Raw genomic sequence first — 27,840 nt, 5'->3', positions numbered from 1 at the left:
CAGCAAGTTTTTAGTCCCGTTCTGGTTCAGATGTAGGCCGTCCCATTTATACAGGTCCCACCTTCCCCAGAAACAGTCCCAGTGATCCAGGAATCTAAAACCTTCCCTCCTATACCAACTCTTAAGCCACACATTCATCTGCTCTATTCTATTTCTGTACTTGCTGTCATGTGGAAAAAGTGGGAAGAAGTGCTGTTTGAACTGGCCCCTCTCCTGTCCGTAACTATTCAAACAATGGACATGTTGGCAGCATGTTGACTTGGTGTCAGGATGCATGGAAGCTTGCGTATCCCCACCAGAGCCTGTTTAGTTTTTTATTTGACAGGCATTCTGGAGGGTGTTAGCTTTGAGGAGAGGTTAAATAAACTCTGATTGTTTTAGTTGGAAAGATGAAGTCTGAGAGGAGACCAGATTGAGGTTTACAACATTACGAGAGGTATAGACAGGGTGAATAGTCAGAAGCTTTTCCCAGGATGAAAGACATAGTTACAAAGGGGCAGAGGTTCAAGGTGATAGGGGGAAGGTTTAGGGGAGATGTGCGGGTTTTTCATGCAGAGGGTGGTGGGTACCTGGAACGCGTTGCCAGTGGAGGTGGTGGAGGCAGGCACGATTGCAACGTTTAAGATGTACCTTGATAGACACATGAACGGGTGGGGAATGGAGGGACACAGATTGTTTGGGCAACAAGTAGTAGATCTAAATAAGGAATTTGGATCAGCGCAGGCTTTGTGGGCCGAAGAGCCTGTTCCTGTGCTGTAATGTTCTTTGTTCTTTGTTCATTCCACCTGGAATTTAAATATATTACTCAAGTTTGCTATTCACATTGCTACAATTTGCCTGATGTCGATTTCATGATAAATGTTATTGATGTCAGTGAAGTATGAATGTACAACAAGACATCGTAAATACTGCCATGTATGGCTCTTAACTATTGAAGTTTAAACTATGACAGGTACTTACAAAAGTGGTGTTGAGGATAAGGTCATTTGATGTCTGTGTATCAACATTATAGCGAATAACGTTTCCTTCTTTGTTTTTATGTAGGTATTCAGTATCTAAAAACATTAACACAGCAATATAAATTTTCTAATGTATGCACTCATTTGTTCGGCAGTATTTTTAATGTAATTAAATAACACACAATTCGCAGCTCATTTCAAGAAACAGAATTGTCCTAAGACTCAGGCTATGAAGACATTATAATGTCTAAGAGCACTCTTATCTTAATAAAAATTAATTTTCATTCAACTATCAGTAACTGTACATAGGAAAGGCAAGGATAACTCCCTACTGTTAATTTAATTGATTTCATAGAATTTACAGTACAAAAGGAGGCCATTTGGCCCATAGAGTCTGCACCGACCCTTGGAAAGAGCACCCTATCTTGGCCCATGCCTCCAGCCTATCCCCATAACCCAGTAACCTGACCTAACCTTTTGGACACTAAGGGGAAATTTAGCATGGTCAATCCACCTAACCTGCACATTTTTGGACTATGGGAGGAAACCGGAGCACCTGGATGAAATCCACGCAGACACGGGGAGAAAGAGTGCAAACTCCACACAGACAGGCAGCCGAGGCCACAATTGAACCCTGCTCCCTGGAGCTGTGAGGTAGCAGTGCTAACCAGTCTGTGATGTTGTGGTGGCTATATTAGGGGTATCGCGGTACCTAGGTGGGATGTACCTTGTACTGTAGTATGAGTGGTAGAACCTGTCTGCTGGTCCTGCCCAGCAGGCGGAGCATAAGAGTCTGTGTTTCACCCACAGCAGTCATTCTGTACCGGAGCTGCTGGGGTAACTACTTGTTCAGTAAAGCCTTCAATTGGACTACAATCGCGCTTCAGTAGTGATTGATCGTGCATCAATTTAATGAACAAGAATTGAAGAATGGCTGCTCCTCACATCAAGCCAGAGTGTTTACAAATCAACCCCCACGCGGCAAATGCAGCAGCAACTTTTAAAAATTGGCTGGCATGTTTCAACGGGTACATCAGGACTGCCCCGACTACCCCCACGGAGGAACAGAAAATAAAAGTCCTCCACTCAAGGGTGAGCCCAGAAATCTACACGCTTATCGAAGACGCGGACGGTTTCGAGGACGCATTAACTTTGTTAAAAGAGCACTACGTCCACACTGTGAATCAGGTATACGCTCGGCAACTTATAGCTACCAGACGACAGATCCCAGGGGAATCACTGGATGATTTTTACCGCGCATTGCTAGTGTTAGGTAGAAACTGTAACTGTCCACATGTCTCAGCCAATGACCACACCGAACTCTTAATACGGGATGCTTTTGTTGCGGGCATGCTGTCCTCTAAAATCTGCCAGCGACTGCTGGAAAACGACACGTTAAGGCTCAAAGAGGTACGGAAACTTGCGCACTCCCTAGATGTAGCCTCCTGCAACGCCCAGGCCTACGTTCCTGACCGCGCGGTACCCGCATGGATAGGGTGGACCCCACCCGCGACCGATTCCAAAGCACCCCTAAATTCCCCACAAGCTTGTGCAGTGCGGCAGCCAGGAAAGCCCGGAGGAGTGCCCTACGCTATTTTTGCAGGCAAAACAAACACCCCCGGCAATGCTGCCTGGCCCGATCCGCAATCTGTAAGGGCTGCGGGAAGAAGGGGCACCTCGTGGCAGTATGCCAGGCCCAGTCGGCCGCCGCTGTCACCACAGGCGAACCGGGCCCACTGCCATTCCTCTCCTCACAGGCCAGCGATTCATGGGGGCAGCCATCTTGGATGACGTCTCAGGACCCCGACTCAGGTGGCCGTGTATCGCCCGGCGAGATCTCTCAGCTTCTGCCACAACTTGCCTCAGTGACACTGGACCAGTCTCGGCCCCGAACGATTTCAACCGCTACGACGTCGGTACTCATCAACGGACACAAGACATCCTGCTTGATCGACTCTGGGAGCACGGACTGCTTCATCCATCCCAATACGGTAAGACACATAGGACATAGAACATTACAGCGCAGTACAGGCCCTTCGGCCCTCGATGTTGCGCCGACCTGTGAAACCACTCTAAAGCCCATCTACACTATTCCCTTATTATCCATATTTCTATCCAATGACCATTTGAAAGCGCTTAGTGCTGGCGAGTCCACTACTGTTGCAGGCAGTACATTCCACGCCCTTACTACTCTCTGAGTAAAGAACCTACCTCTGACATCTGTCCTTTTTTCTATCTCCCCTCAATTTAAAGCTATGTCTCCTCGTGCTAGACATCACCATCCGAGGAAAAAGGCTCTCACAGTCCACCCTATCCAATCCTCTGATCATCTTGTATGCCTTAATTAAGTCACCTCTTAACCTTCTTCTCTCTAACGAAAACAGCCTCAAGTCCCTCAGCCTTTCCTCATAAGATCTTCCCTCCATACCATGCAACATTCTGGTAAATCTGCTCTGCACCCTTTCCAATGCTTCCACATCCTTCCTATAATGCGGTGACCAGAATTGCACGCAACACTCCAAATGCGGCCGCACCAGAGTTTTGTACAGCTGCAACATGACCTCATGGCTCCGAAACTCAATCTCTCTACCAATAAAAGTTAACACACCGTACGCCTTCTTAACAACCCTCTCAACCTGGGTGGCAACTTTCAGGGATCTATGTACATGGACACTGAGCTCTCTCTGCTCATCCACACTGCCAAGAATCTTACCATTAGCCCAGTACTCTGTCTTCCTGTTATTCCTTCCAAAATGAATCACCTCACACTTTTCTGCATTAAACTCCATTTGCCACCTCTCAGCCCAGCGCTGCAGCTTATCTATGTCCCTCTGTAACTTGTAACATCCTTCCGCACTGTCCACAACTCCACCGACTTTAATGTCATCTGTAAATTTACTCACCCATCCTTCTACGCCCTCCTCCAGGTCATTTATAAAAATGACAAATAGCAGTGGCCCCAAAACAGATCCCTGTGGTACACCACTAGTAACTGGACTCCAGTCTGAACATTTCCCATCAACCACCACCCTTTGTCTTCCTCCAGCTAGCCAATTTCTGATCCAAACTGCTAAATCACCCTGAATCCCATACCTCCGTATTTTCTGTAGTAGCCTACCGTGGGGAACCTTATCAAACCCTTTACTGAAATCCATATACACCACATCAACTGCTTTACCCTCATCCACCTGTTTGGTCACCTTCTCAAAGAACTCAATAAGGTTTGTGAGGCACGGCCTACCCTTCACAAAACCGTGTTGACTATCTCTAATCAAATTATTCCTTTCCAGATGATTATACATCCTATCTCTTAGAAACCTTTCCAAGATTTTGCCCACAACAGAAGTAAGGCTCACTGGTTTATAGTTACCTGGATTGTCTCTACTCCCCTTCTTGCTCGCTCGCTGTACACCCGATTAAACAAAAGATCTCCCTGGCCTCTGGGTTCCACTCTGTGGACATCCGGGGGTACTGCATAGCCAACCTCACGGTCCAGAGCGTGGAGTTCAATAACTTCCGACTCTACGTCCTCCCCCATCTCTGCGCTGCCACACTCCTGAGACTGGACTTCCAGTGTAACCTGCAAAGTTTAACGTTCAAATTCGGGGGCCCCATACCCCGCCTCACTGTCTGCGTCCTCGCGACCCTCAAGGTCGACCCGCCTTCCCTGTTTGCAAACCTTACCCCCAATTGCAAACCCGTCGCCACCAGGAGCAGACGGTACAGTGTCAAGGACCGGACCTTCATTAGGTCGGAAGTCCAACGGTTACTAAAGGAAGGCATTATCGAGGCCAGCAACAGCCCCTGGAGAGCTCAAGTGGTGGTTGTAAAAACCGGGGAGAAACATAGGATGGTCATAGACTACAGTCAGACCATCAACAGGTATACGTAGCTCGACGCATACCCTCTCCCCCGCATATCTGAAATGGTAAACCAGATAGCGCAATACAAGGTTTTCTCCACAGTAGACCTTAAATCAGCCTACCACCAGCTCCCCATTCGCCCGGACGACCGCAAGTACACTGCATTCGAAGCAGATGGGCGGCTCTACCACTTTCTAAGGGTTCCCTTTGGTGTCACAAATGGGGTCTCGGTCTTCCAACGGGAGATGGACCGAATGGTTGACCAGTACAGTCTGCGGGCCACGTTCCCGTACCTCGACAATGCCACCATCTGCGGCCACGACCAGCAGGACCACGACACCAACCTCCGCAAATTCCTCCATACCGCAAAAATCCTTAACTTAACCTATAACAAGGACAAATGCGTGTTTAGCATCGATCGCCTTGCCATCCTCGGCTACATAGTGCATGATGGAGTCATAGGCCCAGATCCCGAATGCATGCGCCCCCTCATGGAGTTTCCCCTCCCCCACTGCCCCAAGGCCCTGAAATGCTGCCTGGGCTTCTTTTCTTATTACGCCCAGTGAGTCCCCAATTATGCGGACAAGACCCGCCCACTAATCCAGTCCACGGTTTTTCCCCTCTCGGCAGAGGCCCGCCAGGCTTTGAGTCGCATCAAAGCAGACATCGCCAGGGCGACGATGCACGCAATCGATGAATCCCTCCCCTTGCAGGTCGAGAACGACGCATCAGACGTAACTCTGGCTGCCACCCTCAATCAGGCGGGCAGACCCGTGGACTTCTTTTCACGCACCCTCCTCGCCTCAGAAATCCACCATTCCTCCGTCGGGAAGGAGGCCCAAGCCATCGTCGAAGCTGTGCGGCATTGGAGGCATTACCTGGCCGGCAGGAAATTCACTCTCCTCACTGACCAACGCACAGCGAGGCAAAATTAAGAATGATAAGATCTTACGGTGGAGGATCGAGCTCTCCACCTATAATTACAAGATCTTGAATCGTCCCGGGAAGCTCAACGAGCCTCCTGATGCCCTGTCCCGCGGCACTTGTGCCAGTGTACAAGTAGACCGACTCCGGACCCTCCACGACAACCTCTGCCACATGGGGGTCACCCAGTACTTCCACTTTATTAAAACCCGCAATCTGCCCTACTGCATCGAGGAGGTCAGGGCCGTAACCAGAAACTGCCAAATCTGCGCGGAGTGCAAGGCGCACTTCTACAGGCCAGAGAAAGCGCACCTGCTGAAGGCTTCCCGCCCCTTTGAACGCCTCAGCGTGGATTTGAAAGGGCCCCTTCCCTCCACTGACCACAACACGGATTTCTTAAACGTGATTGATGAGTACTCCCGGTTCCCTTTCGCCATCCCCTGTTCCGACATGATGGCTCCACCGTCATTAAAGCCCTCCATAGCATCTTTACCCTATTCGGTTTCTCCGCCTACATCCATAGCGATAGGGGGTCCTCCTTCATGAGTGACGAGCTGCATCAATTCCTGCTCAGCAAGGGCATTGCCTCCAGCAGGACGACCAGTTATAACCCCCGGGGAAACGGGCAGGTAGAGAGGGAGAACGGGAAGGTCTGGAAGGCCGTCCTACTGGCCCTACGGTCCAAGAATCTCCCAGTGTCCGAATGGCAGGAGGTCCTCCCCGATGCACTTCACTCTATCCGATTACTACTGTGCACTACTACCTACGAAACACCTCATGAACGTCTCCTTGCCTTCCCTAGAAAGTCCTCCTCGGGGACCTCGCTCCCAACATGGCTGGCAGCCCCCAGACACGTCCTACTCCGCAAACACGTACGGGCCCACAAGTCGGACCCACTGGTCGAGAGGGTACATCTCCTCCATGCTAACCCCCAGTACGCCTATGTGGCGCACCCTGACGGCCAACAAGTCTCCCTCCGGGATCTGGCCCCCGCTGGATCCCCACCCACACCAACCCCAACCATTTTTTCACCGGCGCACACCACCGCAGCCCCCATCCCAGGAGGATCCGTCCTCTCACTGGCCCCATCCGGATGCGATGAAGCTGAAGACGACATGCTCCCAGAGCCACGGATGCCCGAGCCGATGCCAGCATCACCGCCGGGACTGCAACGATCGCAGAGGACGACCAGGGCCCCCGACCGGCTGATAGTTTCATTGTTGATGCGCAATCAATTACTCTGCAAGTCCCAGAGTGTCCATTTCTAGGAGCCTTCGGCGGATATCGGGGGAGGTCATACCTGCCACGAAAGCATCCCTGATCAAAAGTTCCGTGTGCTCGTTCCCCGAAAGTGGCAGGCAGCCACAGTTTCGGCCCAGCACCAGCAGCGCCCGGTAAAAGTCTTCCAACATTTCCTCGGGGCTTTGCCTCCTAGTCGCCAGCAGGTGACGAGCGTAGACCTGGTTCACAGGGCGGATATAATGTCCTTCTAGCAGCTCGATCACGGCAGCATAATTCGCCGCCTCCTCGATAAGAGGGTAGATCCCAGGGCTGACCCGTGAGCGTAGGAGATGCATCTTTTGTCCTTCTGTCGGGATGTCGGCGGCCGTGTCGAGGTAGCCCTTAAAGCACCCCAGCCAATGTTTGAAAATAGCAGCAGAGTTGTCCGCGTGGGGGCTGAGCTGAAGGCACTCCGGTTTGATACGGAGATCCATCCTTTCAACTGAAGTTGTAGCAGATTAAATTGATGCGCAATCAATTACTCTCAAGACAAGGTGAGTCATAACTAATAGGCTTTAGTCTGGTAGAACTCTTCCCCAGCAGCTTCGATACAGAAAGTGAAGGCTGCTGGGATGGCATCGGTTCTTATACTCCGCCTCTCAGGGCGGAGCTATGTACATCAGCCAATGGTAGACTCCTGGGTCTAACCAATGGTCATCCACCTCTTAGGTACCGCAATACCTGGTATTACCACAATTGTAAAATGAACTTGTAAATAATTGTCTGTAACTATGTGTATTGCACGTAAAGGCACCGAAGGGTACCATTATAACCTCTACCACTGTAAAAGCAAGGCCACCACCCCCGCCGGACTCTTTTTTTAAACAGGTGGTGAATGTGGTAGGCTATATTAGGGGTATCGTGGTACCTAGGTGGGATGTACCTTATACTGTAGTATGAGTGGTAGAACCTGCCTGCTGGTTCTGCCCAGCAGGCAGAGCATGAGAGTCTGTGTTTCACCCACAGCAGTTATTCTGTACCGGAGCTGCTGGGGTAACTACTTGTTAATTAAAGCCTTCAATTGGACTACAATCTCGCTTCAGTAGTGATTGATCGTGCATCAGATGTAATGTAGGAAACAGGCATAGCAATCCCCCACAAACTGAATGACCTGTTTTTGTGACGTTGATTGAAGGAGACATATTGGCGAGGATACTCATGATCACTCGCTTCTCTTCCTTTAAATAGTGTTGTGGGATCTTTTACATACACTGAGAGGGCAGACATTGGTTTTATATCTCATCCCAGAGATGGCACCAGGGACAGTGCTGCACTAAAATGTCAGCCTGGAATTTTGTGCTCAAGTCCCGAAGCGGGACATAAACTCACAATCTTCTGATTCAGAGCCAAGAGTGCTCCCAACAGAGCCACGGCTAAAAGTATGAAATTGGTGGACAATCCCATGGCAGCAATGGACCATGAACACTTGATGGAGCGTCTGCTGGCTATTGTCTCAGCTTCCACAGGGAGCCTCCTCATAATTTCTCAGTGCTGCAATGGCACTGTCGCAGCTCAGACTGTTTCTATCATGTATACGGATCTCAGGGTGCAAAGGTGCATCCAGTTTGTCACAGCAGACCAGCAATCTGTCCACCAACAGATGAATTACTAGATTTGTTGAGTTACCATCTCATGGGAGTGGTAGTGACTATGTAGAGCATGGACTGTCCTCACTTGGGATTACAGCATTTGTCTTCCTAGCATTGCCACTCCACCAATGCCCTTGTTGCTACCTCAGCCAGACAGCCCAGACTGCTGTCAGCCATGCTATGGTGCTGCAGACCAAAGTCGGGTCCAGAGTTGCTCAAAGGAATCCTACAAGCCCATTTTCAGTCTACCCACTAAAATCCAGCCTTCCACCAGTTCCACCAGCCATGTTGCAGCTACTGGGGTCACTGAGCATGCGCACCCGATCAGGCAAAGCCTTACAAAGTATTACAGGCATGAAGGAAATGCAGAAGGCTGATTGTGTAGTTGGATGCACTTTTTGATAAAGCTTTAATGGAAAGATTTTTGTTGGCTTTTAATGTCGGATATTGTCTAAGGGCTGCTGTGATGAGTTGAAGTGATGAATGGTGAATCCGTGTTGGGATGGAAAAGTTGTGCAAGTGGAGCCCCTCAGTTTGCACTGTCATAGATCCTCCATTATGTGGGATCCAGAATGCGTCCTTCTTCATTTCCCTTCCTCCTCACAGTGCTTCCCATTTCTGTCGCCCTTGTTCCATTTCTTGATCATGTTTCAGACCAAAAAGACTGAAACAATTTCTCCTACACCTGGGTCAAGTAGTCTCTCACTTCCTTGGCTGCATGTAGAAGCTGGCAAAAAATGCGTCAGAACCCAGCACAGTGCTTCTACCAGCTGTGCCTAAACAACATTGACTGAAAAACGCCTCCCCTAAAACCTGTGCAATGAGTCTTCGATTAACACAGGTTTAGGTCTCACCTGGCAACCACCAGATCTTTGTTGAGTGATGTATTTATTCATGGGCTGAATCTACGTGGCACAAGTTTCCAATTCTGAGGTTGCATCAGCCGGTTTGGTTACGTGATGTCAGGATAGCACATGGTGAGCTTGTGCAGTGTTCACTGAGGACATTGTCACATGCATCATTTTACTGCAGCAATGCCAGGCAGGAAGTGGCCAAGGGCATATCACACCCCAGGGCAGCACTATGTGAATCTCGCTAGCTCTATAAATCTGAGTTGAAACAATTGATTTGTTTCCAAACACCGGCAAATCCTTTGCTTTTGATTTCGCTTTTGAAAGACTTGATTAAATTAGCAACTGGGTCCAACCAATTTATGCGTTTGTCTGAATTTGTAGTCAGCTCTTTGTCATGGCTCAGCAATCTGCTCACTGGGGCATCGTGACTTGGTGAGATCCTGACATTCACATACGCACCTTTCCTGTATCTTCCAACTGAGCACAGAACGGAGATTGAATCTGGCAGTGTTTCTCAATGTGTATGACTCAGTAGCACACCATACCATAAATTTAACAAGATGCAATCACAAAGTACCATTAGTCCCTTTCTTATTCAATTGTTTATGTAACTTTTTCTGAAGAGCTTGTCATAAAGTTGGTGTCTTATTAGGTCAGTTAAATTTTAAATAAGGCTACAGTTGCACTAGGGTTACTGTTCTTAGATCAATATCTATAACATGCTAAGTCCAGTTGGCAGGCAGGGATTTCATGTAAATTCAACAACAAAGAAGCACTATGATTGTTTGAAGCTATTTTTAAAGCAAGAAAAATGAGTTTATTTTATTCATTCTTTTTTAACACAGGCCAATTTGTGTTCATACCCTTCCCCCACTCTTAATTTTTATAAAAGCTAAATGCAACGGATGCTAAAAATCTGAAATCACGAACTGAAAATGCTGGGAAAACTCAGCATGTCTGGCAGCATCTGTGGAGAGTGAAACAGGGTTAGGTTTCAGTCTGTATGACTCTAAAGAAGAGACAATCGGAAAATTCTTTACTTTTTGTCAACTTCTGATTTGTAATCACACAATTTTGAAGTCAACATAATCGTGATTTGGTAAAACAATCAACTGTTAATAATTACCTGATATCCACTTCAGGGTGTATACCTGATATCTAAAATTTCCATTTAAGTAGTCATCTAACTTAAATGTTGGATGTTGATCTTGTACTTGGTTTTCTAATTCAAACACAGGAAAAGAAACAGTGGTTATTTTCAATATCGATCATCTCATTTGAATGCATGCTGGATAACCTACAGAGAAACTAAATAAACGCTTAAAGATGAATTCAATACAGGTGGTGAGTTACATTATCGTGAAGTAGTAACTTATGACAACTGTCTCAGTGTTGTTACTTGCCAATCACATTACCTGTATCAAAAATGGATATGCATTTAGAACAAAGTTTCTGCACAAAATGTGATTGAACAAGCTGTGCATTCACTTAGCAAACATTCAGGAATTTCAAATTTAATGCTCTGAATTACTGACCAGAGGATCCCATGCAAATTACTGTTGTTTTGTCAAAGTCCACCAGCTGGATTTTGCTCACAATTGATAGTGTGAACTATGATACTCTACTAACTCTCCTCTGTGGAAAGAATGCGTATACTTTGGAGAAAGCGAACGTTCCCCTGATTAGCAGTGGAAACTGGAGTGGAAATCCTTCAACCTTTTTTTTGAAGGTGTGGGGGATTTCACACCATTTGGAAATATTAATGAGCAATTCGGCAATTGTTGCTTCGGGCGAGCTGTCCACTGCAAATCATTATCGAAGCTCTGTGTTGTTCTGGGGATGCTGCTGAGAAACAGTGATACTCCCCATGGTTGGAATTGCAATCCAAAGTCAACTTGAATTTGTGTAACACCTCTAACAAAATGTCCCAAGCCACTTCACAGGTGTGTCAGCAAATAAAATTTGATACCGGCCCACATAAAGAAATATTAGGCAGGTGACGAAACTCCATGTCCAAGGGGTAGATTTCAAGCTGCATTTTAAAAGAAGCAAGTGAGGTGGAAAGGCAAAGAGCTTCAGAAAAGGAATTCCAGCATGGAAGGTGCATTTGTCACTGTTGCAGCCATGAAAGTCAAGGTTGTGCAAGAGCCAGAAATGTGATATGTGCAGAAATCCTGGAGGGTTGAAGGGCTACTGATGTTGCAGAGATAGGGAGGGGCAAGACTCTGGAGGGATTTGTAAACCAGTTTGGGAATTGCAAAATCAAGGTGTTGTTGGGCCAGGAGCCGAGGACAGTTAGCACAGGGTTAATGGGTGAATAGCCTAGCCACTTAGACGGAGGTCTAGCTGCCTGTGCTGCCATAATTTTGAGGTTAAATGCAGTGTTCCTCTTCTCTGGGATAATGCCAGATAAACCCCCTTAAATATTTTAACAACCTGTTCTGCAAGATCTGCTGGGAGATATGCTGAGTTTGAAGAAACACGATTCCCATAGATCACAAAAGACTGCAACATTGTCTGGCGGTGGTGGGGGACAGGAAAAATGCCAACAACAACAAAGCGTCAGTTTTTCGTGGCTGACGTCTAGACCTGTTGGCATTCGGGCTGTGCCTTGCTGAAAGGCCAGGTATGAACAGGAAGAAAATTCCACATATTTCCATGGTTTCCCTAACAATTATCAATCCTTGCAATGCGAACAGTACTCAGGAAAACCCTGCAGAATTTAGAAAGCATGGTGGGAGGCTAAAGGGATTATTCATTGGATTAGAAAGCAGTACGAAGAAGATTAGCATATAACATAAAATAGGACGAAGTTTTAGAAACATGTAAAAATGTCAACAAAGGATGGTTAAATAGAAGGCAGGCCTGCTCACAGATAAGGGGGAAATCTAATTGTGTAAGATCATCACGTATCTGACTTGTCTCCCTGGTGCATCAGGACTCCGTTCTGATTTCCTGGCAGTGTCGAAGTATAGATCGAACCTGACTCCATGCAAAGTCACAGTGCAGGAGGTAACACATTTTGAATAGGGAACCCAGAAATGCAACAGGAGACCCATCCCATGATGCTTCTGAAAAAATGCAATGGTATCCTCCAACTCTGCAGAGGGGATGTACTTTTATCGGCCCTTAAAGCTTGCAGCGATTTTAAACAAATTAGAAGATTAAATCTTTTGGGCTTTAAGACCATAAGACCATAAGACATAGGAGCGGAAGTAAGGCCATTCGGCCCATCGAGTCCACTCCACCATTCAATCACAGCTGATTTCAACTCCATTTACCCGCTCTCTCTCCATAGCCCTTAATTCCTCGAGAAATCAAGAATTTATCAACTTCTGTCTTAAAGACACTCAACGTCCCGGCCTCCACCGCCCTCTGTGGCAATGAATTCCACAGACCCACCACTCTCTGGCTGAAGAAATTTCTCCTCGTCTCTGTTCTAAAGTGACTCCCTTTTATTCTAAGGCTGTGCCCCCGGGTCATAGTCTCCCCTGCTAATGGAAACAACTTCCCTACGTCCACCCTATCTAAGCCATTCATTATCTTGTAAGTTTCTATTAGATCTCCCCTTAACTTCCTAAACTCCAATGAATATAATCCCAGGATCCTCAAACGTTCATCGTATGTTAGGCCTACCATTCCTGGGATCATCCGTGTGAATCTCCGCTGGACCCGCTCCAGTGCCAGTATGTCCTTCCTGAGGTGTGGGGCCCAAAATTTCTCACAGTATTCTAAATGGGGCCTAACTGATGCTTTATAAAGCTTCAGAAGTACATCCCTGCTTTTATATTCCAAGCCTCTTGAGATAAATGACAACATTGCATTTGCTTTCTTAATTACGGACTCAACCTGCAAGTTTACCTTTAGAGAATCCTGGACTAGGACTCCCAAGTCCCTTTGCACTTCAGCATTATGAATTTTGTCACCGTTTAGAAAATAGTCCATGCCTCTATTCTTTTTTCCAAAGTGCAAGACCTCGCACTTGTCCACGTTGAATTTCATCAGCCATTTCTTGGACCACTCTCCTAAACTGTCTAAATCTTTCTAAACCTCCTCCATACTACCTGCCCCTCTACCTATCTTTGTATCATCGGAAAACTTGCCAGAATGCCCCAGTCCCGTCATCTAGATCGTTAATATATAAAGAGAACAGCTGTGGCCCCAACACTGAACCCTGCGGGACACCACTCGTCACCGGTTGCCATTCCGAAAAATAACCTTTTATCCCAACTCTCTGCCTTCTGCCTGACAGCCAATCGTCAATCCATGTTAGTACCTTGCCTCGAATACCATGGGCCCTTATTTTACTCAGCAGTCTCCCGTGAGGCACCTTATCAAAGGCCTTTTGGAAGTCAAGATAGATAACATCCATTGGCTCTCCTTGGTCTAACCTATTTGTTATCTCTTCAAAGAAATCTAACAGGTTTGTCAGGCACGACCTCCCCTTACTAAATCCATGCTGACTTGTCCTAATCCGACCCTGCACTTCGAAGAATTTAGAAATCTCATCCTTAACAATGGATTCTAGAATCTTGCCAACAACCGAGGTTAGGCTAATTGGCCTATAATTTTCCATCTTTTTCCTTGTTCCCCTCTTGAACAGGGGGGTTACAACAGCGATTTTCCAATCCTCTGGGACTTTCCCTGACTCCAGTGACTTTTGAAAGATCATAACTAACGCCTCCACTATTTCTTCAGCTATCTCCTTTAGAACTGTAGGATGTAGCCCATCTGGGCCCGTAGATTTATCAATTTTTAGACCTCTTAGTTTCTCTAGCACTTTCTCCTTTGTGATGGCTACCATATTCAACTCTGCCCCCTGACTCTCCGGAAATGTCTTCTACTGTGAAGACTGACGCAAAGTACTTATTTAGTTCCTCAGCTATTTCCTTGTCTCCCATCACTAGATTACCAGCGTCATTTTGGAGCGGCCCAATGTCTACTTTTGCCTCCCCGTTTGTTTTTAATGTATTTAAAGAAACTTTTACTATCATTCCTAATGTTACTGGCTAGCCTACCTTCATATTTGATCCTCTCTTTCCTTATTTCTCTCTTTGTTATCCTCTGTTTGTTTTTGTAGCCTTCCCAATCTTCTGACTTCCCACTACTCTTTGCCACATTCTAGGTTTTTCTTTTGCTTTGATGCATTCCCTGACTTCCTTTGTCAGCCATGCCTGCCTAATCCCCCCTCTGATAACCTTTCTTTTCTTTGGGATGAACCTCTGTACTGTGTCCTCAATTACTCCCAGAAGCTCCTGCCATTGCTGTTCTACTGTCTTTCCCACTAGGCTCTGCTCCCAGTCGATTTTCGTCAGTTCCTCCCTCATGCCCCTGTAGTTACCTTTATTTAACTGTAACACCTTTACATCTGATTCTACCTTCTTTCTTTCAAATTGGAGATTGAATTCTACCATATTATGATCACTGCCTCCTAAGCGTTCCCTTACTTTAAGATCTTTAATCAAGTCTGGCTCATTACGTAACACTAAGTCCAGAATGGCCTGTTCCCTCGTGGGCTCCATCACAAGCTGTTCCAAAAAGCCCTCCTGTAAACATTCAATGAATTCCCTTTCCTTGGGTCCACTGGCAGCATTATTTACCCAGTCCACCTGCATATTGAAGTCCCCCATGATCACTGTGACCTTGCCTTTCTGACATGCACTTTCTATTTCGTGGTGCGTTTTGTGCCCCCGGTCCTGAACACTGTTAGGAGGCCTGTACATAACTCCCATTATGGTTTTTTTGCCTTTGTGGTTCCTCAACTCTACCCACACAGACTCCACATCATCTGACCCTATGTCGTTTAGTGCTATTGATTTAATTTCATTCCTAATTAACAAGGCAACCCCGCCCCCTCTGCCCACCTCTCTGTCTTTTCGATAGGTTGTGAATCCCTGGATGTTTAAATGCCAGTCCTGAACCCCCTGCAACCACGTCTCTGTGATGCCTACCACATCATACCTGCCAGTCACAATCTGGGCCACAAGCTCATCTACCTTGTTCCGTACACTGCGTGCATTTAATTCTCTATTGACCGTCCATTTTTGTTTTCTTAGTGTGGTGGACCTTGGTTTACTGAGCCTTTCCATACACTGTGTCATATTTTGTGGGATGGGGACTAGCGTAACCTCTCCTGAGTTCTGTCTTTTTGTGCTTTTTTGTATTCCTAAGCAGCTACGCTTCCCACTGATTACTTCACCTCTTGGTTCCCGGACTTTCCCTTCCCCCTCAATCTCGAGTTTAAAGTCCTATTGACCACCCTATTTACTCTTTTCGCCAAAACACTGGTCCCAGCTCGGTTCAGATGGAGACCATCCCAACGGTATAGGTCCCCCCTGTCCCAAAACTGATGCCAGTGTCCCATGAAAAGGATCCCCTCTTTCCCACACCACTCTTTCAGCCACATGTTAAATTCCCTTATTCTTGCCTCCCTATGCCAATTTGCACGTGGCTCGGGCAGTAATCCGGAGATTATGACCCTTGAGGACCTGTTTTTTAATTTGAATCCTAGCTCTTTATAATCTCTAAACAGGTCCTCTTTTCTAGACTTGCCTATGTTGTTGGTACCGACATGGACCAAAACAACTGGATCCTCCCCCTCCCTCTCCAGTACCCTTTCAAGCCGGTCAGAGATGTCCCGCACCCTGGCACCAGGCAGGCAACATACCATGCGGGACTCTTTATCCTGCTCACAAAGGATACTATCTATCCCCCTGATAATAGAATCCCCTACAACTACAACTTGCCTATTTACTCCCTCCCCTTGAATGGCCTGCTGAACCATGGTGCCTTCGTCAGCTGACTCATCCTTCCTGCAGCCCTGTTCGCCATCCACACAGGGAGCAAGTGCCTCATACCTGTTGGACAGGGTCAAGGGCTGAGGCTCTGAGTTCCTGACTGCTGGTTCCCTTTACCTGCCTGACTTGCAGTCACACCCTGCTGTCCCTGGCCACTGGCAGGATTTAAACTACTTACTCTGACAGGTGTGACTGCCTCCTGAAACACAGTGTCCAGGTAAGTCTCCCCCTCCCGGATGTGCCTCAGTGTTTGAAGCTCCGACTCCAGCTCCGACTTTCACGAGATCCACAATGGAAGTCACATTTGTGGTAGGATTCAGGGATGAGATTCTCCGACCCCCCGCCGGGTCGGAGAATCGGTGGGGGCTGGCGTGAATCCCGCCCCCGCCGGTTGCCGAATTCTCCGGCACCGGAGATTCGGCGGGGGCGGGAATCGCGCCACGCCGGTTGGTGGGCCCCCCCCGCGATTCTCCGGCCCGGATGGGCCGAAGTCCCGCAGCTAAAATTCCTGTCCCACCGGCATAGATTAAACCACCTACCTTACCGGCGGGACAAGGCGGCGCGGGCGGGGTCCGGGGTCCTGGGGGGGGCGGGGGGGAGCTGGCCCCGGGGGGTGCCCCCACGGTGGCCTGGCCCACGATCGGGGCCTACCGATCCGCGGGCGGGCCTGTGCCGTGGGGGGCACTCTTTTCCTTCCGCCTTCGCCACGGTCTCCACCATGGCGGAGGCGGAAGAGACTCCCTCCACTGCGCATGCGCGGGAATGCCGTCAGCGGCCGCTAACGCTCCCGCACATGCGCCACCTGGAGATGTCATTTCCGCGCCAGCTGGCGGGGCACCAAAAGCCTTTTCCGCCAGCTGGCGGGGCGGAAATTCGTCCGGCGCAGGCCTAGCCCCTTAAGGTTGGGGCTCGGCCCCCCAAGATGCGGAGCATTCCGCACCTTTCGGGCAGCGCAATGCCCGACTGATTTGCGCCGTTTTGGGCGCCAGTCGGCGGACATCGTGCCGATACCGGAGAATTTCGCTCCTGATGTACGATTCAGCAGGACTAATAAGGGCAGAATTCCCAGCATAGTCTTACATGTTCCATTATGACTGAGATGGGGGAGGGTGGAAGATCTTTTACATCATACCTCAGACTGAGATTTTGTTTGCTATGTAAAAAGGGCATTTCCTCTTTAATAATAATCTTTATTTTCACAAGTAGGCTTACGTTAACACTGCAATGAAGATACTGTGAAATGCCCCTAGTCACCACATTCCGGCGCCTCTTCGGGCACACAGAGGGAGAACTCAGAATGTCCAAATTACCTAACAGCACGTCTTTTCGGGACTTGTGGGAGGAAACCGGAGCATCCAGAGGAAACCCACGAAGATACGGAGAACATGAGCAGACTCCGCACAGTCAGTGACGCAAGCTGGGAATCGAACCTGGGACCCTGGCACAGTGAAACCATAGTGCTAACCACTATGCTACCGTGATGCCCCTTTTAAGGCAAGCTGCATTTTTGTGCTCCCCAACCCCCAGAATTATTGGCCCCGTGAATGAATTTTGAAGTATCGTTTCAGGTGAGAGTGACTATCCTTGACATCAAGGCATTGTTTACTGAAGCAGTCCATGGCCAAATGCGGCAAGACCTGAACAAAATTCAGGCTTGGGATGATAAGTGGCAAGTATCATTCGTGCCACACGAGTGCCAAGCAATGACTGTCTCCAACATGAGAGAACCTAACCATGTCCCCTTGATACTCAAGGGGCGGAATTCTCCGGCACCGGATATTTGGCGGGGGCAGGAATCGCGCCGGTTGGCGGCCCCCCCCCCCCCCCCCCCCCCCCCGGCGATTCTCCAGCCCGGATGGGCTGAAGTCCCGCTGCTGGAATGCCTGTCCCGCCGGCGTGGATTAAACCACCTCTCTTACCGGCGGGACAAGGCGGCGCGGGTGGGCTCCGGGGTCCTGGGGGGCGCGGGGCGATCTGGCCCCAGGGGGTGCCCCCACGGTGGCCTGGCCCGTGATCGGGGCCCACCGAGCCGTGGGCGGGCCTGTGCGTGGGGGCACTCTTTTCCTTCCGCCTTCGCCATGGTCTCCACCATGGCGGAGGCGGAAGAGACTCCCTCCACTGCGTATCCGCGGGGATGCCGTGAGCGGTCGCTGACGCTCCCGCGCATGCGCCGCCCGGCAAAGTCAGTTTTGCGCCAGCTGGCGGGGCACCAAAGGCCTTTCCCGCCAGCTGGCGGGGTGGAAATCAGTCTGGCGCAGGCCTAGCCCCTCAAGGTTAGGGCTCAGCCTTTCAAGATGCGGAGGATTCCGCACCTTTGGGGCGGCGCGATGCCGGACTGATTCCCGCCGTTTTTGGCGCCGGTCGGCGGACATCGTGCCGATTGCGGAGAATTCCGCCCAAGGTGACTCACCACAATCCTCTTAAGGGCAATTAGGGATAAAAAATCATTGCCTGCCTAGCCAGTATCCCATGATCAAACAAATAAAAAAATATAGATTTCCATTCAGCTGCAGAATGGAGTAAGCACCAAAAATAATTAATTTGGAGTAAGTAAGTCTTTAATAAATATTGATTTGTACAATTTAGAAAAATTGTTTTGAGATAAAATGAGGCCATATTCTGCACAGATCTTCTTTGTTTTGAAGACTGCAAGTGATTGTTGCTTGACCTAACTTTGGAGTATCATTATTTAATTTTGTCCACTTGTCTATTTTGCGCTGATAATATTGAACAGGCACTGAAACATGATGACAATCCTGGAAAGAGCTACTTCTTTGGTTGCCCTACGTAAAATTGAGAGGGATGTTCTGCCAGCCACCCATGAGTGCCGACGACCCACTTTTCCACCTTTTGTCTTGCTATCCACCCTATCAGCAAAATTCAGCCTGTGGTTTCCCAATAAGCACTGGGGAATTCCAAGCTGCGATGTGTCTCTGTGACCTAACCCATCCTTCCATTATCACAGTAGCAACAGGCTTATTCCACACCACAAGCCTCGTAGCTGTACGAAGCCAAACATGCAAAGAAACTATATCTGACTTACTTTCACTCGATTTTTTTGTACATTTACTCGATACAGCTGGACTCATTCTAACTATTTTCCTGAATCATAACTATTGAGTTTCAATTTTTCTAGAAAAACAAACTGAACTGTGGAATGTCATTCTAAAATGCTAATAAGGATCCTGAAATTGTAAGAAATAAAAATTATTTTCATTTATTCAGTTGTGCTGAAGGATTGGTCTATAAACAAGGCTGTTTTTCAGCTGGATATTTTTTTAAGGTGTTAACCTTTTTGAAGTGGTTTATCTGGTTTGTTGAATTTTGTATGACTGCATTGCTGGCAGTGCTATCTTTCACGTGGAAGGCTAGATAGGGTCATAGAATCACAGAACCCCTACAGTGCAAAAGGAGGCTATTCAGTCCATCAAGTCCCGGGTTCGATCCAGGCCCCAGGTCATTGTGCGTGTGGAGTTTGCATATACTCCCCGTGTCGGCATGGGTCTCACCTCCACAACCCAAAGATCTGCAGAATAGGTGGATTGGCCAGGCTAAATTGTTGGGGCTCGGCCCCCCAAGATGCGGAGCATTCCGCACCTTTGGGGCGGCACGATGCCCGACTGATTTGCGCCGTTTTGGGCGCCGGTCAGCGGACATTGCGCCGATACCGGAGAATTTCACCCATGGTCATCACTAGACCATTAATTCCAGATTTTTATTGAATTCAAATTTCACCATCTGCAGTGGCAGGATTTGAACCTGGGACCTGGATTACTAGTCCAGTGACAATACCACCAAGCCACTGCCTCCTGATCCTGGACAACTGAGCGAGATTGTAATGAGAGTTCTAATATCTCTAACACCATGGGAAGGTTGTAAATTCATAATCATCAATCTCCTTCAAAGAAAGTTCTTAAAATTATAATGTTTTATCTGATCACAAGATTACACTACGTACAGTAAAGGTAAACATTATCAACTGACATGGAGTTGCTTTTATACTTTGATGAGCTTCTGCTTTTGTCTTATCTGACAGCTTCATGATGCATGAATACTTGTGATGAGATTTAAGATGTTGGTACATGAAAGGTGTCTCAATACTGTGTTAGTTCTATGTTACCAAAGTTACTCAACAAAAATTTTATAACAACCAATCTGCGTAATGCTACTTCAAAGCTGAAGCTATATTTCTTCCAAATAATTTTACACATTAATTTAATAACTCACCATATATTTTAGTGCATTAGTGCAAAATAACTGGGGCTAGATTCTCTGCCAGTGGGATTCTCTGTTCTGCTGGCAGCGTACCCAGTGTCGTAGGGTGGCCACAATGGGAAATCCCATTGGCAGGCAGCGTGAACGGAAAATCCCGCTGCCGCGCCTCCCAGGAAAACACAGCTGGCGGTCCCGAGAATCAAATAAAAGACCTTTGTAACCCCTTCTGAAAATACATTTATCATAATGGAGTAAAGATAGCTACTTGGAATCACTTAGCATTCCTGGAAGTATTGATCACAATTGACATGTGTTGAGATGAATATCCTAATTAAAGGTGCCAAATATATGGGGTTGACTTTTGTCTTCATTTTCTGCAAGCTTACCTGATGGTGGAGTAGCAGACAAACAAATTTCAGTGGAATGAAAATCAAGTTGTATTGCAAAGTACCTTGCTAAATCACCGCTCAGGCAGAGAAGGTGAAAATCTGCTTAGCAATGTTTTAATTAGCTCTGCCCCTAACTCAGGGCAATAATGCACCAAGTTTGTAAATAGTGAGAAAAAAAAAAATCACAAGTGCTGGTTAGGTATGCCACACTTCAGTTTGATAACCCTTCATTTACAGAAGGGAAGGTGAGGGTAAGATGTTACCACTGCTGTTTAGGGGCTGTTTAGCACAGGGCTAAATCGCTGGCTTTGAAAGCAGACCAAGGCAGGCCAGCAGCACAGTTCGATTCCCGTAACTGTCTCCCCGAACAGGCGCCGGAATGTGGCAACTTGGGGCTTTTCACAATAACTTCATTTGAAGCCTACTTGTGACAATAAGCGATTTTCATTCATTCATCCATTTCATTTCATTCAGATGTACAGCCGTTCTATGGCATGGAATGAATAAGTTGGAGTAGTAGCCAAAAAGATTAGTCTTGAATGGAACAAATTTAGAGGAAGTAGAAGGTCTATTCAGGATTTAATGATACAAAAATGAGACACTCATGTTGTCAATATAATTAAAACTGTTGGTGACGTGAAGTGTACACTATACTGCAAACTGTCACACTTGCAATGTGTCATGAATGCAAACTACCCATCACAAATGTTATATATGACACTTTGCAAGTGTGACTTTATTGACTCAATTAAACCATTCACACAATATAGATAGGTATGTGGTGGGATTCTCCATCCCGCGACACCCGGAATGCGTTCCCCGATGGGACAGAGAATTGGGTGTCAGGGGAAAATCAGGATTGGAGCTGGGCGCAGATCAGAATGCGATGCACCCACACCCCACTGGTGGTGTGAATGAGGTCAACAATGCTTGCCAGCAGGAGGATGTAAATAAATGCAAATGGATCTTAATGACCCATTTGTATTGACATGGCGGGTCTGGCGCCCTATGTTTTGGCCTCCTGTGATTCTCCGATCCCCGCAGCCGGGAATCACATGGGTGCAGATCCCTTATGGTCTCAGCAATCGTGAACTGGATGTGGACATCCCGGTGGCCATCGGGCCCCCCTTAACCCACCACAAGGTGCACCACGCCAGGGCCATGCTGTAGAGACCATCCGAGCCCATCCATGTGACATCCCCCCCAACAATGCACTGCCTGCCCATACCTCCTTGAGCTGACTCCACCCACCCCTCCCCCAGTGACACCAGTAATAGATGGACCTCTCCAGGTACCCCAGTGATAGGGGGATTTCCTCCCACCAAGGGACCCCTGTAATTGGGGGGATACCCCCAGGGACCCCCTGTCTAAAGGAATCCCCTTCACAGACACCCCCCCCCCACACAGAACACCCCCTCACAGAGTCCCCTACATGAGTGATTGGAATGCACTTGGTGCTTGGAATGCACTTATGTCTCTTTGATGTGGTCAATGTTTATAAACATTGGGGTTTCACCACTTAGGCCACTGAACCGTGAAGGGATGCGAATGGATCAAAGTTGCAGATGGTTTTACAAGCTGTCAATCACAGACCACTACTGGAAAGTTATGAATAGCTTGCAGCTAATAGATCTGTGGGAACCAGACTTAGGTACAGCTGCACTACTTTGAGGAATGGACATCTGGAACTGCAAGGTAAGTATTACAGCTATAACGCTTCACACTGCCCCTGTCTGGACTGCTGACTAGCTTCCAGACATAGGTCCCTTTTCTTGCAGGGGGGGGGGCGGTCTGTGTGTGGGGAGGGGGTATATGTGGAGGGGTTTCTTTAGGTAGAGGTTCCGATGTGGTTCTGTTCCCCCAATTGCAGATGTCCTGGGGTCCTCCTATTACAGGGGTTCCTGGGGGGGGGGGGGGGGGGGGGGGGGGGGGGGGGGGGGGGGGGGGGGGGGGGCTCTTCACAGTAACTTCATTGAAGTCTACTTGTGACAATAAGCGATTATTACCCTGTCTAATCCTGTTAGAATTTTATAGGTGTCTATGAGATCCCCCTCATCCTTCTGAACTCCAGCGAATACAATCCCAGCAGACTCAATCTCTCCTCATACGACAGCCCTGCCATCCCAGGACAAGACTGGTAAACCTTTGCTGCACTTCCGCCATAGCAAGAATATCCTTCCTCAGATAAGGAGGCAAAAACTGCACAAAATATTCTAGGTGTCATCTCACCAAGGCCTAGTATACCCGCAGCAAGGCATCCCTGCTCCTGTACTCTAATCCTCTCATTATAAAGGCCAACATATTATTTGCCTTCTTTACCGCTTGATACACCTGCGTGCTTACTTTCAGAGACTGATGCACAAGGACACCCAGGTCTCATTGCACATTTCCCTCTCTCAATCTATAGCCATTCAGATAATAATCAGCCTTCCTGTCTTTGCTGCTAAAGTGGTTAGCCTCACATTTGTCCATAATTATACTGCATCAGCTACGCATTTGCCCACTCACTAAACTTAAGCAAATCACAGTAAAACATCTCTGCATCCTCCTCGCAGCTCACACTCACATACAGCTTTGGGTCATCTGCAAATTTGGGGATAGTACGTGGGGTTCCCTCATCTAAATCATTAATATACATTGTGAATAGCTGGGGTCCTAGCACTGATCCCTGTGGTTCCCCACTAGTCACTGCCTGCCACTTGGTTTATTCCTATTCATCGTTTCCTGCCTGCCACTGGGTTTTGTATTCATCTCAATACACTACTCTCAATCCCATGTGCTTTAATTTTACATGCTAGTCTCTTATCTGGGACTTTGTCAAAAGCCTTCTGAAAGTCTAACTAAACCACATCTACTGGCTCCCCCCTCATCAACTCTACTAGTTACATTATCAAAGAATTCCAGTCGATTTGTCAAGCATGATTTTCCATTCATAAATCCATGCTGACTCTGTCTGATCCTGCCACTGTTTTCTAAATGCTTTGCTATTAATTCTTTTGTAAAGAATTCTAGCATTTTCCCCACTACTGACACAGGCTGACTGGTCTATAGGTCCCTGTTTTCTCTCTACCTCGCTTTTAAAATAATGGGGTTACATTAATTACCCTCCAATTTGTAGGAACTGTTGCAAAATCTATAGAATCTTGGGTGACCACCACTGCACCCATTATTTCCAGGGCCACTTCCTTACGTACTCTGGGATGTAGATAATCAGGCCTTGGTGATTTATCGGCCTTCAATGCCATCAATTTCCCCAACACCATTTCCCTAATAATACTGATTTCCTTCAGTTCCTCCCTCTCACTAAACCTTGTGTTCCCCAACATTTCTGGTACATTATTTGTGTCCTCATTTGTGAAGCCAGAACCAAAGTATGTACACAGTTGGTCGGCCATTTCTTTGTCCCCCAGTATAAACCGTAATTACAAACTTTGTTTAATAAAGTTATGCATTTGCTGTTCTATTTTCCAAGTTTGTGTATTTTGTACAATTGTTATTCTGGGATGCCTCACAGACTTCCCATTCTTTCGCATGTTGCATCACAATTCCCATCGTTGAGAATTGTGGTTAGATTTTCACTAGAGTGGAACAATAGGAAACTTTAAAACCACACTCCAGATCCGAGACTGCACATGAGCAAGGCTACATGAGGCGTACTACCATTACAATGCATGTATGATATTCCCATTAGGACATAAATGTTTGTGTGACTTTTATTGTTATTGTAATAATATCATGTCATCATCTCATTTTAGAGAAACTACACACAGCAGTGAACCATTGATATCCTCAATTCTTTGCTGCCACTCAAATTAGATCATGGCTGATCTATACGCCCAATCTATTTAACTGCTTTGCTCCATTTTTCTAATACCCTTAAATTACAAAAAAAATCAATCCCAGTCTTGAAAACGTCAATGATCCAGCATGATGCCTTTCAAAGAAGAACATTCCTGATTTATATTACCCTTTGGCTGGCATTTTCCGGCCCCCTGCCAGCAGGTTTACTGGTGGCAGAGGCACCTGGCCATTGGCCGGCAGGATCTTCTGGTCCCGCCGATGGCTATGGCCATTTGCGTTGATCACCGGTCGTGCCACCAGAGAGCTCACCAACTAATGGCAACCCGCCACTGGAAAACCCGCCAATGGGGTGCAAAATCCAGTCCTTGTGTGGAAAAGTTCACTTCCAAATACCCTGGCTCTAATTTTATATTTCCGAATAAAGTTCTATCAACTTTATCTATCAAACAGAATATGGGCTTGAATGACTGGATTGGCAAAATTTACTGCCTGCATTAAACTGTATTTTTGCTTTGCTGTAAATGCTGAATTGTTGATCAGCCACAATGAAAGGTATTCTGTTTTGGGGGAAAAATAATGATCTTAATTAGCAAAGCAAAAGTATGAATGAACTTTTTTCTTGCACTTACGGAAAACCATGTATTTGTCCAAGTGTATCCATTTAGGTTCTGAAAGACAGGAAAAAGTCCCGTGGAGTTAATATGTATATATAAAATATATATATGTTTTTCTATATTATTTGAGATGCTAGAAGTATTCTTCCAGAGCTCAAAATGATTGTTAAGATTGATATTTTAGTAAGATTAAGTTTTGGAGTTTAGTATTTGCACTTGGAAGTCAATTTTAAGCCTTCCCACCTGGGGGAAATTGGAAGGTGGGCAGTTAAAATTGAGCAGGTTAGGTTTGGGCAACCATATTTTCTAAACTAAATCTAAGGATACTGTGGATACTTACGCTACCATTAAAGGCCTTCAACTGCGCTCTGATCCAACTCCAGGGGCATTCACATGGTTCAGTTCCAGCCACTCAGATGTTTTGGTTTGAGGGTCATTTCCTCTTCAAGCAAATTTTACAGGAAAACTGCATGTGTTCCACAAACTATCTGGGGATTCAGGGGTGGTGGGAAGGCTGACGTGTTGGGTTAAAGGATGGGGAATTCAGCATGTGCACTATGATAACAGAGGTCTGCATAAATTGAAGCCCTCTTGAGTCCCCCTCCATTCCACTGGCTGGTAACAGGAGATAGACAGGAGATTAGAAACCCACCCTCTGCACGGCCATTTTACTGACCACAGGGTAGCTTGGGATGACATGTGAAGATTGCATCCTGGATCTTAGATTCTTACCTGACAGTCCTGCTGAAAAATCTGAGGGATCGAAGTGAGGTGATTTTTGCCATACTGTTTACTGTTTATTGATAAAATCTGTCACGTGTACAGTGAAAAGTATTATTTTGCGTACAAACCTGACAGATCACTCCATACATATATACATACGTATAACATACAAAAAACAATTACAACTGTAAAAAAGGAAAAACGCAGAGAAAGATTAATTTAATATATAGACAGGCCATTCAAGAGTTTAGTAGTGGCATGAAAAAAGCTGTTTTTAAACCTGTAAGAACAAGTTCTCAAACTTTTGTATCTTCTGCCCAATGGAAGAATTTTGAAAAACGAATAACCAGGCTGGGAGAGGTCTTTGATTATGCTGCCCGCTTTCCCAAGGCAGCGAGAAATACCGAGTCAATAGATGGAAGACAGGCTCAAGTGATGGACTAGGCTGAGTTCACAACTCTCTGTAATTTCTTATGATCTTGGGCAGAACAGTTGCCATACCAGGCTGTGATGCAGCCAGATAGAATGCTTTCTATGGTGCATCTGACAAAATTGGTAAGAGTCATTGTGGACATGCCAAATTTTCTTTATTTCCTGAGGAAGTAAAGACTTTGTTGCGCTTTCTTAATCGTAACATAGACATGGGTGGACCAGGACAAATTATTGAAAATATTCACACCTAGGAACTTGAAACTGCCAACCATCTCCACCTCGACATCACTGATATCATTTATATGGATAGAATGGGTACAGAGGGATACAGCACTGGGAAGTGCTGAGGGTTTTGTCCAAGGATGATATCATGAGCAGTACAGGCTTGGAGGGCCAAAGGGCCTGTTCCTGTGCTGTATTGTTCTTTGTTCTTTGATATTGACAGGGGTGTGTACTATACCTCACTTCTTAAATTTAATGACCAGCTCCTTTGTTTTCCTGACATTAAGGGAGAGATTGCTGTCATTGCACCATGCTACTAAGTTCTCTATCTCTGTTGCCCTGGCAACATCCCAGTTGGAGTAATGAAGATCTCTGTCTCAAAACTAGCCACACCCTTAGCCAAGCTGTTCCAGACCAGCCACAGCACTGCCATCTACACGAGAATGTGGAAAAATGTCCAGGTATATCCTGCCCAGAAAAAGCAGGACTCATCCAGTCCAAACAAGAAAATCTGAACTGTGAAATTTTGGCGGCCCTTCGTGCAGAACAACCGAAATCCATAGCTCAGAGGTACAGATAAAATTGTCAGTAAAATGAAAAGAAGTGAACCGATCCAGATGTTGGTAAGACATTTGGATCTCACATTAGCTGTAGAGTTCAGCCATGACTCCGAAACGCCTCGTCTAGCCCACGTCAAACTGGAAAAGCTCAGAATACAGCTACTATTTAAGGAAAAGGAACAAGAAAGAGAAAGAGAATTTCAACTCTGAAAATTGGAAATGGAGTCAGCAGCTCAAAGAGATGGAGAGGCCGGGCAGCTAGAGGCTGCGAGGAAAAATATCTCTCTACCCACGAGCATCACCTTTCTTTCTAACACGGGACCACTCTCTGAGACCCTCAAGAATGCTAGATTTATTCCCAAATTTGAAGAGGGTGATGTGGAGTCATTTTTGCCACTTTTGAGAAAATAGCAGGACATCTAAAATGGCCATCGGTGATTTGGATATTTTAAATTCAAGGGCAGTTGTCAGAGAGAGCCAAAGAGCTCTACTCCTTGCTGCCTCCTGATGTGTCCCTGAATTATGAGCTGCCCAATGCTGCCATCCTAAGTGCCTAAGAGTTAGTCCTAGAGGCAGATCGCCAGTAATTCTGGAATACTCATAAGAAGCCCACACAA

General features: G+C 46.8%; 1 protein-coding gene across 2 annotated transcripts in view; it reads right to left on the bottom strand.

Moving 5' to 3' along the window:
- fap (fibroblast activation protein, alpha) overlaps positions 1 to 27,840 on the bottom strand; it is a 179,839-nt gene that overhangs the window by 129,760 nt on the left and 22,239 nt on the right. Inside the window, exons 3-5 of one of the 2 annotated variants that reach the window (XM_072474275.1) lie at positions 25,302 to 25,340; positions 10,597 to 10,692; positions 961 to 1,055 (exon numbers count right to left, since the gene is read on the bottom strand). In XM_072474275.1, the coding sequence (XP_072330376.1) occupies positions 961 to 1,055; positions 10,597 to 10,692; positions 25,302 to 25,340 (230 nt within the window). The remainder of the gene's footprint in view (positions 1 to 960; positions 1,056 to 10,596; positions 10,693 to 25,301; positions 25,341 to 27,840) is intronic. The other variant, XM_072474284.1, reaches the window with a different exon arrangement.

The sequence above is a fragment of the Scyliorhinus torazame genome, chromosome 2 (genome assembly GCF_047496885.1).
Source record: "Scyliorhinus torazame isolate Kashiwa2021f chromosome 2, sScyTor2.1, whole genome shotgun sequence".
Lineage (NCBI taxonomy): Eukaryota > Metazoa > Chordata > Chondrichthyes > Carcharhiniformes > Scyliorhinidae > Scyliorhinus > Scyliorhinus torazame.
This window is presented reverse-complemented; position numbering and strand designations above follow the sequence as displayed.